At 32.3% G+C, this 15,418-nt stretch overlaps 1 protein-coding gene across 2 annotated transcripts; it reads left to right on the forward strand.

Moving 5' to 3' along the window:
* Nucleotides 1-11,747: 11,747 nt before the first annotated feature.
* On the forward strand, nt 11,748-15,141 carry LOC137810727 (uncharacterized). Of its 2 annotated transcripts, none has more exons than XM_068612136.1 (5): nt 11,748-12,114; nt 13,093-13,186; nt 14,115-14,203; nt 14,292-14,427; nt 14,590-15,141. In XM_068612136.1, the coding sequence occupies exons 1-5, from the start codon at nt 11,785-11,787 to the stop codon at nt 15,000-15,002; spliced, it is 1,062 nt and encodes a 353-aa protein (XP_068468237.1). In that variant the 5' UTR covers nt 11,748-11,784; the 3' UTR covers nt 15,003-15,141. The 2 variants fall into 2 exon arrangements, with proteins under 2 accessions (XP_068468237.1, XP_068468238.1); XM_068612137.1 differs by having other exon boundaries at nt 14,166-14,203.
* The last annotated feature ends 277 nt before the right edge of the window (nt 15,142-15,418 follow it).

Raw genomic sequence — 15,418 nt, forward strand, 5'->3', positions numbered from 1 at the left:
TCGGTTCCTATAATTTTCCAGCACCTTTATTCTGTTTAGTTTTTAAATTCTGTTCGGTTCTTTTGTTTTAAGTTCAATTCTGTTCGGTTTATTCTTTTCCTTCTCCTTTGTTGATTCAATTTGACAATATTTGGTTCATCCAAATGAGTTTGGGATTTGGTACTTGTTTTGGTGAGTTCTTGATCTTAGAACCATGATCCAACTTCTAAGAAAGTGCCTCTACATTTTCCAGCTCAAGGTGATTCCTCAAAGTGTCAAGAATCTTGTTCTATGTGGCTATTGGAATCACATCAGCATTTCACCTTCGCATGATACTTCTTGATAAACTCAAAGTTAGACACTCATTCCTTATGGAATAAAGAAGTATTTAAAAGTATAAGTAAATCAAGAGGAGTGATAGGGTTGAAACCATAAACAACCTCAAAAGGAGAAAAATTAGTAGTCTTGTGGACTACTCAATTATAAGCAACTCTTTTTGAGAAAGATGTTCATCCCAAGACCTTTTGTTTGTCTTTAAGATTACCCTAAACAAAGTGGATAGGGATTTATTCACTACCTCAATTTGTCCATTTATTTAAGGGTGTGATCGTTTGAAGGTACAATTCTCTCTAGAAAGGGGGTTGAATAGAGTGTGAACTCAAATTTGATACCTTCAAAATTATCAAGACAAATATGATATCTACAAGATAAAGGGTAGAGAAAGAAGTACACACAAAATTTATATTGTTTTACCTACGACTTAGGCTAGATCCAATCCTCTCAAGCAACCACTTAAAAGTCTTTATCAACACAAGTACTCTAAACCTCTCTAGGTAGCAAGTATTCTACACCTCTTCAGGTAACAAGTATTTTACACCTTTATAGGTAACCAATCTTAATCTCCCCCTAAGACCAATACCTCTCAACAAGTGAGAAACACTCTCAATCAAAAAGCATTAGTGGAAGCACACAAGGTTACCTTCACATTGTAAAGGATTTACAATATGTGGCTCACTCCCCAAAATATGAATGCTCAAAATAGCATATATGAAATACAAACTAACAGAAAGAATATACACACTAAAGAATTTGATTGCTTTGTAAACTTGTGATCTCTTGTATGTTCTCATGTATGTCTTCTTCATCTTCAAGGTCTTTATTTATCTTTAAGATAGTGACTGTTGAAGTTTTGAATTATTCTCTTGTTCACATAGTCGTTAACACTAGAGATAGAAGTTCTTTAATCTGATTGATCTTTTTGCGTCTTGGACATTAAATGTAATTTGATTTTTTTCTTTTTTTAGTCCCAAATATGAACATTGATACTTCAATAATATAATATTGACTGTATGAAACAATTTGAATTGTTTCCTTTCATATCTCTTATGTGAACTTTAACCCTTAAATACTTTGTAACTAATTCTTTAAGCATATCTTTGTCACGTTGTATCTTAATGAGTGAAGTAGGCGCTTGATAAGGAAACTTTAGTTTTGTTGATATTTGTGCATCTTTGCTCTTTGAATTTCTTTCTATATATGTGGTTGTATGAATGTTAATAGGTATATCTGACAATGTTTGAATCACATTCTCCACTTCTTCATCACGAACTCGTTCTTTGGAAATGTTTCCTTAACCAACTGAATAAGAATGTTGTACTGAACCTTTGTTGTATCAGATGCTAGATTAGGAATGTCCTGATACAAGCTCCAAATGTTGCTTTGCCTTGTGATTACTTCTTGGAATTAATTTGTTGTGTGTGTTTCTTCTAAGTACAAACTGGGTGATACTTCAATGATTGATTTGCACAATTCTCGTTCACCAGTCTCCTTGATTTCTTCAATCAAACGTTGAGTAAGGAAACTTTGGATATTTGACTTATATGCGTCTTGGTGTTGTTCCCTGTCGAATTGTGCATCATCATTTGACATGTTGTTGAGCATTCATCATCTACTAACTGAGTTAGCTTTCTTTATAACAAGCTTGGTATATTGAGTTCTTTTGTAGACATAGTCTACCATTTGTATTTAATGCCTAAGGTAGGACCCTTTGGTGCATGGTTTGTGTAAATCCCCAAAAAGATGCTAGAAATCCTCACTGTGTATTAGTTAAGCTCAATTAAAATCCACGGTTTTACTCGAAAAAATGATTGATTCAGTTGTAGTACAACTTAGGGTTGTTGGATCCATAGGTAATTAATTATATCAAAGTATATTTTATATTTTATACTGAAGTGATTCACGGATTTGAGATGGTTTACATATATGATGATAATAATGGTAATAGTAATGCTAATAATAATAAAATCCTAATAAATATTTAGATCGAGAGGTGAAGTGTTAGATCAATCACACACAGAATTCTACTTCGAAGTAGAGAAATATCAATAACCACAAATATTGGAATTGGAATAAGTCTATGACTTTACTTTGTTATTGTTATTCAATTATGCAATGTTTTATTCAATATCCATGTTCCTATTTTGGCCAAACCAAGTAAATTCCTCGTGTAAGCTTATTTAGAGCAGTAAGTCATTGTTATGATCTTACCTCTACATTAAGATGGAACAATTCACCATAGTCTCAGCTTCGCGCTCTACGATCATTGAGTCCCATGGCTGGGTGAATAGGGTTTAGAAACATGAAAACACCTTTCGGTCTCATTCATGCCCTATGGACAATCAATGATCTTCCTCACTATTGAGCATTAAACACACTACCAAACCCAAGGAAATTAGATGCAAAAGAGAAACATGCATCTAGGTCAACAATAACTCTAGAAATATCATAGTTTCATCCAATTTCAATAAAATATGTTTAGCAACTCATAATGAAATCTTATAGTACAAAGAAGGTAGAGAAGCTAAATTACTACAACATTCATCCTTTTGATGTTGTGCTAGCTTGGCTTTAAGGCTCCCTTATCTAGAGATTGATTTCCACTTCTTTTGAGGTTTTAGCTTACTTAACCTAATTGGATTTTGAAGTTTAGACTCTTTGAGCTTGAATAACAGAACCTCACTATCTAAACCTTTAATGATCTTAATTGGTCCTTCTAAACTACCTAAATTCCTCTTGAAAGGCTTTCTCTTAGTGGCTATAGGTATTTTCAATGTCTCTTGACACCCTCTCGGTGATTTTGAACATTACCCCCAAGGCTCTTATTTATAGTTTTTAAAAGTAGGATTAAATAGGGTCCATGGGGATTAGTGATTCGCTCAGGGCAAGCCAATCCACTCGGCATAAACATTAGTTTATCTTTTGTAGGCCCAATAAAGAGGACAACTCAGGAGGAAAGAATGTACAGAGCATATCAAAGAAGACTTCCACACCATTTAAGAATATTAGAGCCTTGGTCAAAAGATTGCAAGAAGATTGTAACTCAGTTGGCTTTAGCAAGACCAAGTCAATATATTTTAGGGTTAGACTTTAGTTTAAATAATTGTATAAATTAGTTTAGGATTTTATTTGTGCCATGTATTGGGCCTTGGTTTAATTTTAGGCCTTATATTTAGGTTAATAGAAAAGTAGGTACATATAGTAATAAATTGGGTGTGTATTGTAAAGTGACTCACCACTTGGCATGGGAAGCATGGGCGTGGCATTCCAAGCATGTAAGTCAACATGATTTTTCCTCAATGGAGAGGATCCCCACAAATTAAGAGGTGACATTTGTCAACCTCTCATTTGAAAGGATCACGAGTTATGAACATATGACACCACTTGTCACCTTGCCATTTTTAGGTTAAATTTTTTATTTTAGACATCCAAGTCTCCTGTAAATAGGAGTGCACCTCTCTTCTATTTTTTTAAACTTTGATTTGAGTAATGAAATGTTGTCCAAATTTTGAGACACTTTTACTTGTCAAAGTTCACTTTATGTTGGTGATGACTATTTTACAGCAAGTGTACCGTGGCAGAAGTAATAAATTTGTCTCTAAGGATATTGAACCCACTAGGAACAATTGAATTTTCAAGTATAATACTCACTAAATAGAAAACAATAAGTAAAATTAGATGTTTGTTGTGTATGAGATTGCAAGAATATAAATAAAGCAAAGTAAAGAGTTTGTTTGATTCAATTGGGAAAATTAGGATTGAGGTTTATCATTCTCACTCTTTTGTATTTTGAAAAGCATAATAATATTTTATCTTTGATTGATATTGATCCCCATATAAAATTCATTTATATCGATTCCTTGCATATAAAATTATTAAGATAGTCTTCTAAATATTGATTTCTCGCATATAAAATTATTAAGATAGTCTCCTAAATATCGATTCTTTGCATATTTATACAAACTCCTTATTTTTATGAGCAAATGTTGATAGCAATTAAAATTTCAAATCTATTTGTAACATTCAAATATGTTAAGAATTATCATTTATGTCAGATTCTTATAAGTACTTTTCAATTAAATCTAAGGATCAAAATCATGATAAAACAAGCGTTGACAATAAAATGACAATACTAATCATCAATCAAGACCAAAATATTATGTTTAAATATCACCTTTACATAGGAGTTTGAAGAGATTTCCCCCAATCCCAAACGGTAGAATTAGCTACTCATGTTGGCCATTACAAGCATGGAAAGCAAGAAAAGAAGATCCAGGATGTTTCTCCGTGATGACTGCCTTCTCTAGGGTTTTCTATCTCCTTCTATTCTCCTAATGATGTATAGGGTTATGCCTCATACCTCATATTTAACCTAATTGGGCTTGGGCTAAGTGACTTCTCACCTAGGCGAGCTACAACTTGTTTAGCCGAGTTAGACGAGAAAAATTCCAACTTTTCTGGAGTGATCTCACCTGAGCGAGATTGGGCTCGCTTGGGCGAGTTTTAAGCATTTCAACTTTCCCTTTTCATCTTGTCTATTCTTCTTTTAACCCTTTCTTCTTTTAAATCGTTCTTATTCATTTTATAATGACAACTTATATAAAAAGATTTAAATTCATAAATTAGGGGTTAAATTGTAGTTATTTTATCAATAAATATTCATAAGTGTCTGTCTTTTAATATAAAATATTTCATTTATCAGTTGACACATCTTTTTGTGAATAGCCTAGACATCTCTAGTCTCTTCTAGACTTACTTCTCCATTTTGTTCACTTCATTCTTTTGTTGGAATTTAATTTCTTCATAGCTTCCACAAGTCATCTTCCATATCCATCCAAAGACAATTAAAAAATAAATAAAATAATTGAGCCAATTCGGGTTTGCATCAACAATTCACAAACAATTGACAAAAATGAAACTTGGAAATATGGTTTAGGTAGTTCGACATCATGATCAACAATTAAAATACTCGAAAGCATAATCAAATTGATTTAATTGATTTGTTAAAAGTATAACTAGTCGTTGACTATTTGTCCATTAACGATATCTTTCTCTAAATTAAATTAATTTACATCTATAAAGGGGACACAATGCCTTCTTAAACCCCTCAGCGTAGCCTTCCAAGTCAGTTGTAGTGAGCTCGACATTCTCGATCTTTAGCTTTGTATCACACTTCTTAATTTTCTCCTTTTCTTCTTGAAGAAGAACAACTTAGACTTCTACCTCCTTTAACTTGTTTTTGGTATCCTTCTCAACCTCTTTTAACTTGTTATTTGCCACCTTCTCATTTTTTAGGATTTTCTTTAAAAGCTCTACCTCGACTTCCAAAGCCTTGATCCTACCTTGACCTTGTGCGAGTTGGAATGATTTAGCGAAGAGAGTAAGCTCTCCCTTGACCTTATCTTTCAATAGCTCTTGGTTTTTTTTGCTCAAGATTTTGTATCTTAGCAATCATTTAAGCATTCTCAACCATCGCAACTTTCCAATAATGAATTATCGCCATGCTTTTGCCCAACATTATCTCAGTGGAGTCAAGGCATCTAGCTAAAGCAACAAACTTGAGTAACTCAACATCGTGTGGGACTGGAAATCCCCCACTTCCTCTAGCCTTAACTTGATTGACCTTTATGTTTATGTGATAAAGGGAGTTGGAGTTTGGTTTTAAGGCATATACATGATCTACTCGGGTCAACGATCCTCCTTTTCTCAGATTATTAGCTTGATCAAGGCAGGTCGCCCATACTCGGTAGGGAGGAGGATGAGGAATAGTCAGTGAGCTTGAAGAAGGTGGAATTGTCGCTTAGCTGGAAGAGGACACCGTTACCCTGGCTGAAGGAGGAGGAGAAATCATCGACAGAGGTGCAACCACACTTAGGAGAATGGATGAGGAGGTTCTAACTTCCTTTCCCATGTCACCCTTCTTCCGCTTAGAAGGGTTTTGGAAGTCAGTCAACAAGGTTTTCTCTATAGCAGGCGCTTCAACCTTTGCATGCAACCTTTTGTAATCGAAATTCTTGCCCATGATATCTACACAATAAAATGGAGATTAGCAAAATGAATAACGTAATTTAACATGTGATAGAAAAATTGAAGCCTTATCGAAGAACAAGGCAGTAAGGTCCTTGACAAAGGGAACACACTAAGGAGACCTTTACTATTAATAACCCGAGATAGATTTTTTATTATTTCTATGTTTATTTTCTCCTCAAGGAGATAATCAACTATGGACTTGAACTTATCTGGCCTTTATCAGTATAGGGGAAATTTCAGAATGAAGTTAGGGTAAAAGAAGAGACTTTTTTGCTGGTCTTGTGGTCAACATTTTAGTTTAAAACAATCAGTTTTGGATGACGAGGTACATATCATAAATATAGGACCATGTTGGGCTCCATTCAACGAAATCCAACCAATCTCATAACCATGGTTCAATTAGTAAAAGTACATAAATGTATTTATGGTAGGTCTAATGTTAAGGTAATGACAAAGTATTTGGAAGACTTTTAAGAAGGTCCAACTATTTGGATGAAGTTGACTTGAAGCTACATTCATTGTAGTGAGCATTCAACTTTCAAAAGGAGACAAAGGAAACACAGTGTCGAGTTCTTTAAAGAAGATCTCATAGACAAAGTTAAAGTCCTCATGGTTGTGTGAGGGATTCCTAAAGACTCGGTCAGAGTTTTTACAGGTTTAAGCCGAGATAAACTCGACCATCGAGTCAGAGTAAATGTTAAATGCGGAGGAGACCTCACCGGACACTCAAAAGTACTCAGGAACAATGATTAGAGGAAACTTATCTTTCATTTTCCTCTTGGCTAAACTTGGCCCTGAGGCCTCCATTATGTCTTGGGAGGACACTTTTCATTTTCCCGTAGGAACAACAATGGCCTAAGACAATTGCGATGGGAGGAACAATTTGCTCCAGGAAATCCCCTTCAATTGAAAATGAGTCAGTACAACTCGTTGAAGGGTCATCTCTGATGGGAAAACCTCCCTACTTACCATAGGGCTATCCACATTAGAGGAACTAGAAAATGAAGCAAAAGAAACCATAGAGAATGTACATAAAGAGAAATGGGTAAACAAAAGAAGAAAGGATAAGACGAAATGCTTGCATAAGCACCAACATGGTAAAAAAGGAAAAACACATGAAAGTGAGGATACTCAAATTTAAATAAGTATTTGAAGATGCTTTGTTTTTCCTTGTGTTTGAGTATGTCTCAAAGCTTAAAGCGCAATTTTGAAGTGTCATGTTGTTCTAGGGCAACATGTTATCCTAAGTCAATGTGGTAGTTTGGGTGAAACATCAATTGTTCAAGTGACGTAACTGTTGGGTCTATTAGTGTCTAAGTTCAAGAGGGGAGAGGTGAATTGAGCTTATAAAATTTTCGCAAGAACACACAATTTTCAGTATACCAGAGACAAAAAAAACAGATTGATTTTACATGAAACAGATTGATTCTTCAGAGCAGTCTAGCACAATTTGAATTTGTTCAAATTAAAATTGTAATCAACAAAGAGTTATAACAGAATCAGATTAATTTTGATTTTATGAGTATGAAGAATACAGCTATGCCAAGAAATCAATCAACTTCATTCAACACAAGGTTTTAATGAATAGACAATTTGTTTTCAAATCAATTAAAACAGCATATACAACTGCCTTGTTTGAGATTAGAAAGCTTTAACAAATCAGGAAGAACAGTTCTTATTTAAACCTAGAATTAACAGATTCAATTTCAAAAGAACAGATTTAGTTCTTGACAGAATTAAGCAAAACCATAAATGAGTGCAGGGATGAGAAGAAAAGGCACACAAGTTTTTATACTGGTTCACTCATACAGAGTTACGTCCAGTCTCACCTTACCCCAAGGTGGAATCCACTAAAAACAGTACCAATTACATACAAACACAACAGTTCTTGAACACTACAAGAACAACACAATCAATGCTGAAAAACCCTATTTCAGCACACCTTGCACTCCAAGAAACCCTATCAAGGAGTGACTAACACTTACACCTTTACAAACCAGAATAAAGGAAAGATTACACCTGAAAAGAAGATGCAAGAACTCAAAACCAGTAGTTCAATTTGCTGCAGAACTGCACCAGCACCTTCACCAAGATCAAAGGTTTCCTAGAACAAGCACACTTGAAAATCTCTTTGGAAAACCTTTCAAAAATCTTTCAATCCTTCTTCTCACATAGAAAATGTTTGATCCCTGTCAAAAACGTAATTGCTCAGCTCCTTTTCATGTGAGAGAGACTTTTCTTTTATATAGAAAACAATTTCTAACTTCTTTTCGAAAAACAGTTGAAAAGCAGTTATGAAAACAACAGATTCATTTTTGAACTTAACAGATTTATTTTGTGAAAACCGCCAACTCAGCTAACTGAAATAACTGTCTGAGTTGTACCTTTGGTGCCCTAACTAACTTGTGAAAAACCTTTCAGCTGACCAAAGAATAAACATGTTCTTTCACAGTGAAACAGATTAAAATATAGCACATAGGCCAGCTCAACTTTAACTGAAATAACTAACTAAGTTTTACCTGTGGTGCCCTAACAGAATTTTAGAAAAGCCTTTTAACAGAGAAAAAATAAACCGATTCTTTCTCCATAAAACAGATTTATTTTTGTACTGCTTTAAATCTTTTAAGAGCACTTTTAAAAGCTTTTCAAAAACCATTTAACCACATCATGTGCTTGATCTAGACTTGGTTAGGCATCTAGGATGTGTTATACAGCAAAAGGCAACCTTACACAATTACAAGCCTAATTACAAACGAATCTAAAAACCTATTACAATCTTCAAAGCACTCAAGCTATTTTCTTCATCAAACACACATAAAGCCTTGGTAGGGAAGAAGCTTCCTCCAGCTTCAACAGTAACACCTCAAAGCTATTAAAACTCATCATTAGGTATAAATTCCTCTCATTAATACTTATAGGGATTTGTACCATTTCAAATAAATTACAATTACACTATCACTATTACACTAAGCTCGACCCGTAAAGGTCGCGAAGCTTAACCTACAGGCTCGACTCATCGAACTCTATAAGTAGTTGTAAAGTTCGACCTAAAGCTAGTCATGAAAATATGATGTTTTCAAAGTTTGACAAAAAATATGACCAGAGTTATAGTTCAAGATAAAGCCCGATCACTTTGTAAATTGTGCTCTCGAACTTGTGGGGCTTATGTACTACCGAGTTTCAAAAAATATTAAGAATATAATACCCATTTAAGATAGTTGGGCTAAATCTGATGCAGTTGAAAATTGATTTCTATTGTAACAACCTAATCAACCCAATCTTTGATAACTACTTTATTGCATATTTCTCTAGGCCCAAAACAACTTATAAATATAACTTTATTCTTTAAAGAGTACTCATTCAATCTTTTCTAATTACTTAAATACTCTCATATCTCTAAGCTCTTACTAACTTGAGCCTTGGAAAATCTTTTGTAGGTGGATCATCCCTCGATCTTCATCAAAAATATCTCGACAACCCATCAACAGAGAAACCAACTCGTCTAACAACTTCGTCATCCACCTTTGATGGTTCCAACTCATCCCCGATAAAAACAAATGTAAATGTAAATTTAACTATTCTTTTTCCCTCAAAGAATAAATTTCATGTCTCTGAAAAGGACTTAAAATGTAAAAATTAAAAATGTAAAATTTTCCTCAAACAAATAAGGCATAACGAATTGATTAAATATAATGATACAATATGTGAAAAAATTTCTTATTTTATTTTAACTATAAAGAATAAAAATTGATATCTTTACATAATAAAAAAAAAACTTAATTAAGTTTCTCATATATTTGAATATTTTTTATTGATTTTTTGTTAAAAAATATTTGGTACATTAAATTTTTAAAATTTTTATATTTTTTAATTGAGTATTTTGTCATTTAATCTTTATGGACTTGTTTGTTTTAATGGATGTATTCTTTACAAAAGAGGATGTGCACTGATATTCACTATTTTTATTAAGTAATGTGCGCAAAAATGTGAGGAAGGATATCCGTATGAACAATGAAAATCATGTCCCTCTTATATGTAAAGATTGTTGTGGAAAGACACGTTAGTATTGGTGATTTTTCCAATTTACCCCAGATTTTGTTTTAACATACTAAAGGCAAAGAAAAATAAACGAAACAATAAAATAAATAAATAAAAGTAAATATCAAATCATATTACAAACAAAATTATTAAGTATATTTATAATAAGAATTAAATTATTATATATAATTATAATAAAATATATAATCGATTATAAATAATATATAATTGATTATGTATATCAATTCTATAACTGATTATATTAAATATTCATAAAAATAAAATAAAATAAAATAATTATTATTAATATTATTATTATTTATTTATTTTATTTTATATTTTTTATTATTTTAAAAATTTATTTTAATTAATATTATTATTTATAATTTTATAAATTATTATTTTACATATTATTATTTTAATATTTTGATTATTTAATTTTAAAATAAATATATAAATTAATTAATTAGATTTTTTAAATATAAGAATAAATTTATAATCTTAATATTTTATTAATTAAAAAAATTAAAATTTCAATCACACTCATCACATCACTTACAAATTTATTATATTTATGAAAAATTTTAATATTCCAAGAATGATAAGAAACTTATAATTTTTAAAAAAATAATTATTGGACGAGAAATAATTTAAAAAAATTTAATTAACTCAAATTTAAACAAAAATATTTCATATTTCATCCTTCAAATATTTTTTAAGACAAGGATAAGTTTATACAATCACATTTTACATTTTAAAAATAATCAAAACAATTTCACAATTATCCCACACTTCAATAAATTTTCTTCGCTCATATCTTAATTCAAATATATTCACTTTCTTCACACTTCCTTTTCAAATCTTTACCCATTTATTCTCTAAAATCTCTTTTCCAATCCAAAGAGACCCTAAAATGTAACCGTTATTTTACTTATTTGTTTCTATATATTAAAAAAAGTGAGATGTTATGATTAATATAAAACGACAATAAATTGTTATCACATATATCTGGTAATGATAATGATTCCTCGTTGCAAATGATAATATGAAAGTTTAAGAATATCACAACCTTGTTATTCAACCTATTTTAATAAAAGTTATTTATCCTTGTATAATAACGATAATATGATTTCATGTAACTCATTCTTGACGCATAAACGTAGATAAACAAGACAATAGAACAAGATACCAATTATAAAAAAAATTAAATTTTAAAAACTCATTTGAAAATACAAAAAAATAAATTATATACTAAATAAAATTAATAAAAATTGAATTGAAATTTTAAGAGACTTAAAACTTAATTCCTATAATAAAAAAAATACTAAAAGACAACGTGGCTTTCACCCTATAAATTGTGAACACTGAACTGAGCCACTCAATGCCCAAGCCTCTGAAGCAATGGCCACGACCACAACGACTTCGTCTCCACCGTTCCTGCGCCCATTCCTTTCACCCAAATCCTTGCCCCCAAAATCTTCACTCCATCTTCCCAAATTGCACAACCGAACACCGCTTCACCACGCTTTCAACTCCACCCATTGCTTTTCCCCAGCCGTTACCAAAGCCAAACGCGGCGTTTTGGAAACACATTTGTGCTTCTCTGCTCGCCGGAAACCTATACTCTCTTCGGAAGAAGGCGAAGACAATCTCAGAAGAGTGCTTCGAATTTCGCTTTGGGTTGCAGAAGGTGTCTACATTCTATGGCTCTTCCTGCTTCCTTATGCCCCTGTATGTACCCTTTTTTACCTTTTAAAATTTTCAATTTGCCATATGAGGAGGATGTTTATAAACTTAAACTGATTTTGGTCTTGATTGATTCCTATCTGCGTCTTAAGATATCCACTAAAATTGATTTTCACCTCTAAAATGGATCCAAAAATTGAAAGAGTGGATGGAAGTAACTTGTTACTTTAACTTTCAACATGAGATCGGAATCAATTATTTCATAATTTAAATTCTTTTAGTACTACCTCTGTTTCGGTTCTCATATATAAGAAAAAAAGAGTTAACTTTGTATTGATTAAAGAAAGCAAATTTTATTAATCTCTAATTTTGTTCTTAGAATACCCGTTTTGTTACATATTATAATGGTAGAATCAAAAGTTAGATATTGACTAAAATTATGATTTCTTAAGAAAAGTATCATTACAGGTAATAGTAGTTGTTGAATAGCCAATATATATATATATATATATATATATATATATATATATATATATATAGATAAACTTATAATGTGATTTGTTTTTCTAGATTTAAGTTAGATTTAAAGTCACTTGTTTAAGAATAGTTAAAGTTTACTTATATTTTTTAATAAGAAAATTGTGATTATTTATTTTATTTTAAATGTGAACGAAGCTAGTATACTAGAACATCTGGTATTTATTGTTATTTGAATTTAAACATTTTTTTACACTGTAGTAAAGATTGCCATGAATGTTTGTTTGTTACTGATTTATGTTGACTGACTATTGGATGGTAAGTTTGTTACAGTGACCATGCATGAAAAATTAACAAGACTTTTTCCTCTTCACCTTCACACAACATATAATTCAAAATGATTGTAAAGAAAGTTTTTTCCATGCAACAAGACTTATTGAAATTTGGAACATTTTGAAAAGTTGTATGGCATATTTTATTTTTCTATTTGCTAATATTGTATAGAATTGATGTTTGAAATCTCAAAGACTCCTCGTATTTTGACAGGGAGATCCTGTATGGGCCATAAGTTCTGACACATGGAACTCTCTTGTGGGTCTTTCTCTAAATTTCTTTTTCATATTACCTTTCATGAACTTTGGTACGTTTCGTATTGCTCATTGTACCTTGGTGACAAATAATGTCTGAGTTGATTCCTTTGATTTTCAACTTTTCATAATGGATATTCTTTAATTGGGATGAATTTACAAGCATTACAATTACAGATGAGAATAACTGATGACCTTGTCATATTTAAATTTTCCCCATTATATTGGTCAATAAACTGTATGTATTTTGGTCATTCTTTATATATAAACGAGAAGAAATTTGTTTGAAAAGATTCATTCTGAGTCCTTTCATCCTTTTATATATGAAAATTTACGTTGGAAACCTTTATATTGCCATGTAGTATGGATAATTCCCGAGGCTGTGACTTGCCATGTATATTGTGTGCCTCCAGGATACCCAGCAGAAAACTATTGTATACTATCTTGTCTTGTATTTAGGTTCCTGCGTAAGTGATTGTTAATTACTTCTATGTATTTCTAGTTTTTGGAAGAGAAAAGAAAAGAAAAATGTTTTATAAACTGTGAATCATAAAGATTGTGGACACGAGCATGGCATGCGTGTTTAGGGGAAAAAAGATTCACACACATGACATCAAGATGGATGTCTGTCGTATGTGCCAAATAAAATGGAAAAGTCGCAGGAAATGAAATCAATACATGAACAGTATGTCATACCGTGTCACACCATGTCATAGCCACATTTTTCGGGTTTAGGGTGACTATTTCCACACCGTGTCACACCATGTCATAGCCACATTTTATCTAAGAAGAACATTTTAATATAATTGTTTTGCTTTACACATTGTCTTAAATCCCCCGCTTCTCAAAGATTTTGAATCTATCACTTCATTGAAAGAAGCTATTTTATTCAAAGTCAAACAGAGCTGAAGTTTGATCTGCTTCTTTTAAGAATAACATGGACAATATACTGCTTTTGTGTTTTTTGAAGAAAACTATCAGGGTTATCTTTGCACTTCAATGATTTCCACATTGACCATTTTGGCAGAGTAGTTGGAATTCGTCTGATTGATGCGCCTGTTCTTCATCCTGTAAGTGTCACTGCTCAAAGTAATTGGCACCTAATACAATCATTTGATGGAACAATCTCCCTGATTTTAGATAATTTTCTTACTTCAGATGTCTGAAGGACTCTTCAATTTTGTGATTGGCTGGACGTTTATGTTTGCCCCATTGCTGTTCACAGATCAAAAGAAAGATAGATATAAAGGGTCTCTAGATGTACTCTGGGGCCTGCAAATGTTCCTGACAAACAGTATGTCTGATAAATCTCTCTAGCTTGACAAGTCTTTTTTATTACCTCCAATAGAACAACAATGTTCCTTTATCCGAAAGATGAATGATTTAATTTCAACTTATTCTTCCTTTACACGTCATGTAATTACATTACCTATCATAACTCCTTCTGTGATGCCAGCATTTCTGATCCCATACATGGCTATCCGCTTGAATGATCCTGTTGATGAGACTTCTCCAAGAAAACTTTCACAATTTGGGTCAGTGATGACAAATGGTGCTCCACTTGTTGGAGTGATTGGTGGGAGTGCATGTCTTGTATCTCTATTGTGGGCTCTTTTTGGGCGAATGGATGCAAATTTTGGGGGCATAGCAGATAGATGGGACTACTTGGTGGCTTATCTTGGATCAGAAAGGCTGGCTTATGCCTTCATATGGGATATCTGTCTTTACATAATTTTTCAGCCTTGGTTGATTGGTGACAACCTCCAGAATGTCCAAGAAAACAAGGTTGCTGTAGTAAAGTATCTTAGGTATGTTCCCGTGATTGGCTTAATAGCTTATCTTTTATGCTTGGAGCCCAAAGAGGCATGATTACTGTGCTTGGTTGATTAGTTTATTTTGCACTTAAAAACAGTTAAAAGTAATCTCTTGCTCATTTTGAGAAAAAACATTTCTTGAATTTAAATAAAATGATCCATACAATTACCAATTCCTAAGTATGGTTACTTCAGTTGTCTTTCAGATCCATTACGAATTGTTGCACGAATAGTTTGTTTCAGGCTGTCAGAATTGTGTGTGGGCTCTCATTACTTGCATGTCCTTTAACGTTGACTTCAGCTTTTACTTAAAAAAGGAGGCTTAATTAAGCACATAATAAATTTTGTTATTTTCAGTTTGAGTTCTTAAAAAGATTCATTTTATTGAGTGGTTTAAATATTTTTTATTTTCTTTTTCAGACGGGATGTTGTGATTGCTATTTATATCTTCTCGTCTCAATCTTGCTAATC

Source organism: Phaseolus vulgaris, chromosome 2 (assembly GCF_000499845.2).
Source record: "Phaseolus vulgaris cultivar G19833 chromosome 2, P. vulgaris v2.0, whole genome shotgun sequence".
In the NCBI taxonomy this organism is placed as follows: Eukaryota; Viridiplantae; Streptophyta; class Magnoliopsida; order Fabales; family Fabaceae; genus Phaseolus; species Phaseolus vulgaris.

Bases quoted from the DNA above. Each gene is read 5' to 3' on its own strand.
- LOC137810727 (XM_068612136.1), top strand. From the start codon at position 11,785: ATGGCCACGACCACAACGACTTCGTCTCCACCGTTCCTGCGCCCATTC. The intron at 14,204-14,291 runs GTAAGTGTCACT...TTCTTACTTCAG, and splicing joins ATGCGCCTGTTCTTCATCCT to ATGTCTGAAGGACTCTTCAA. The intron at 14,428-14,589 runs GTATGTCTGATA...CTGTGATGCCAG, and splicing joins GCAAATGTTCCTGACAAACA to CATTTCTGATCCCATACATG.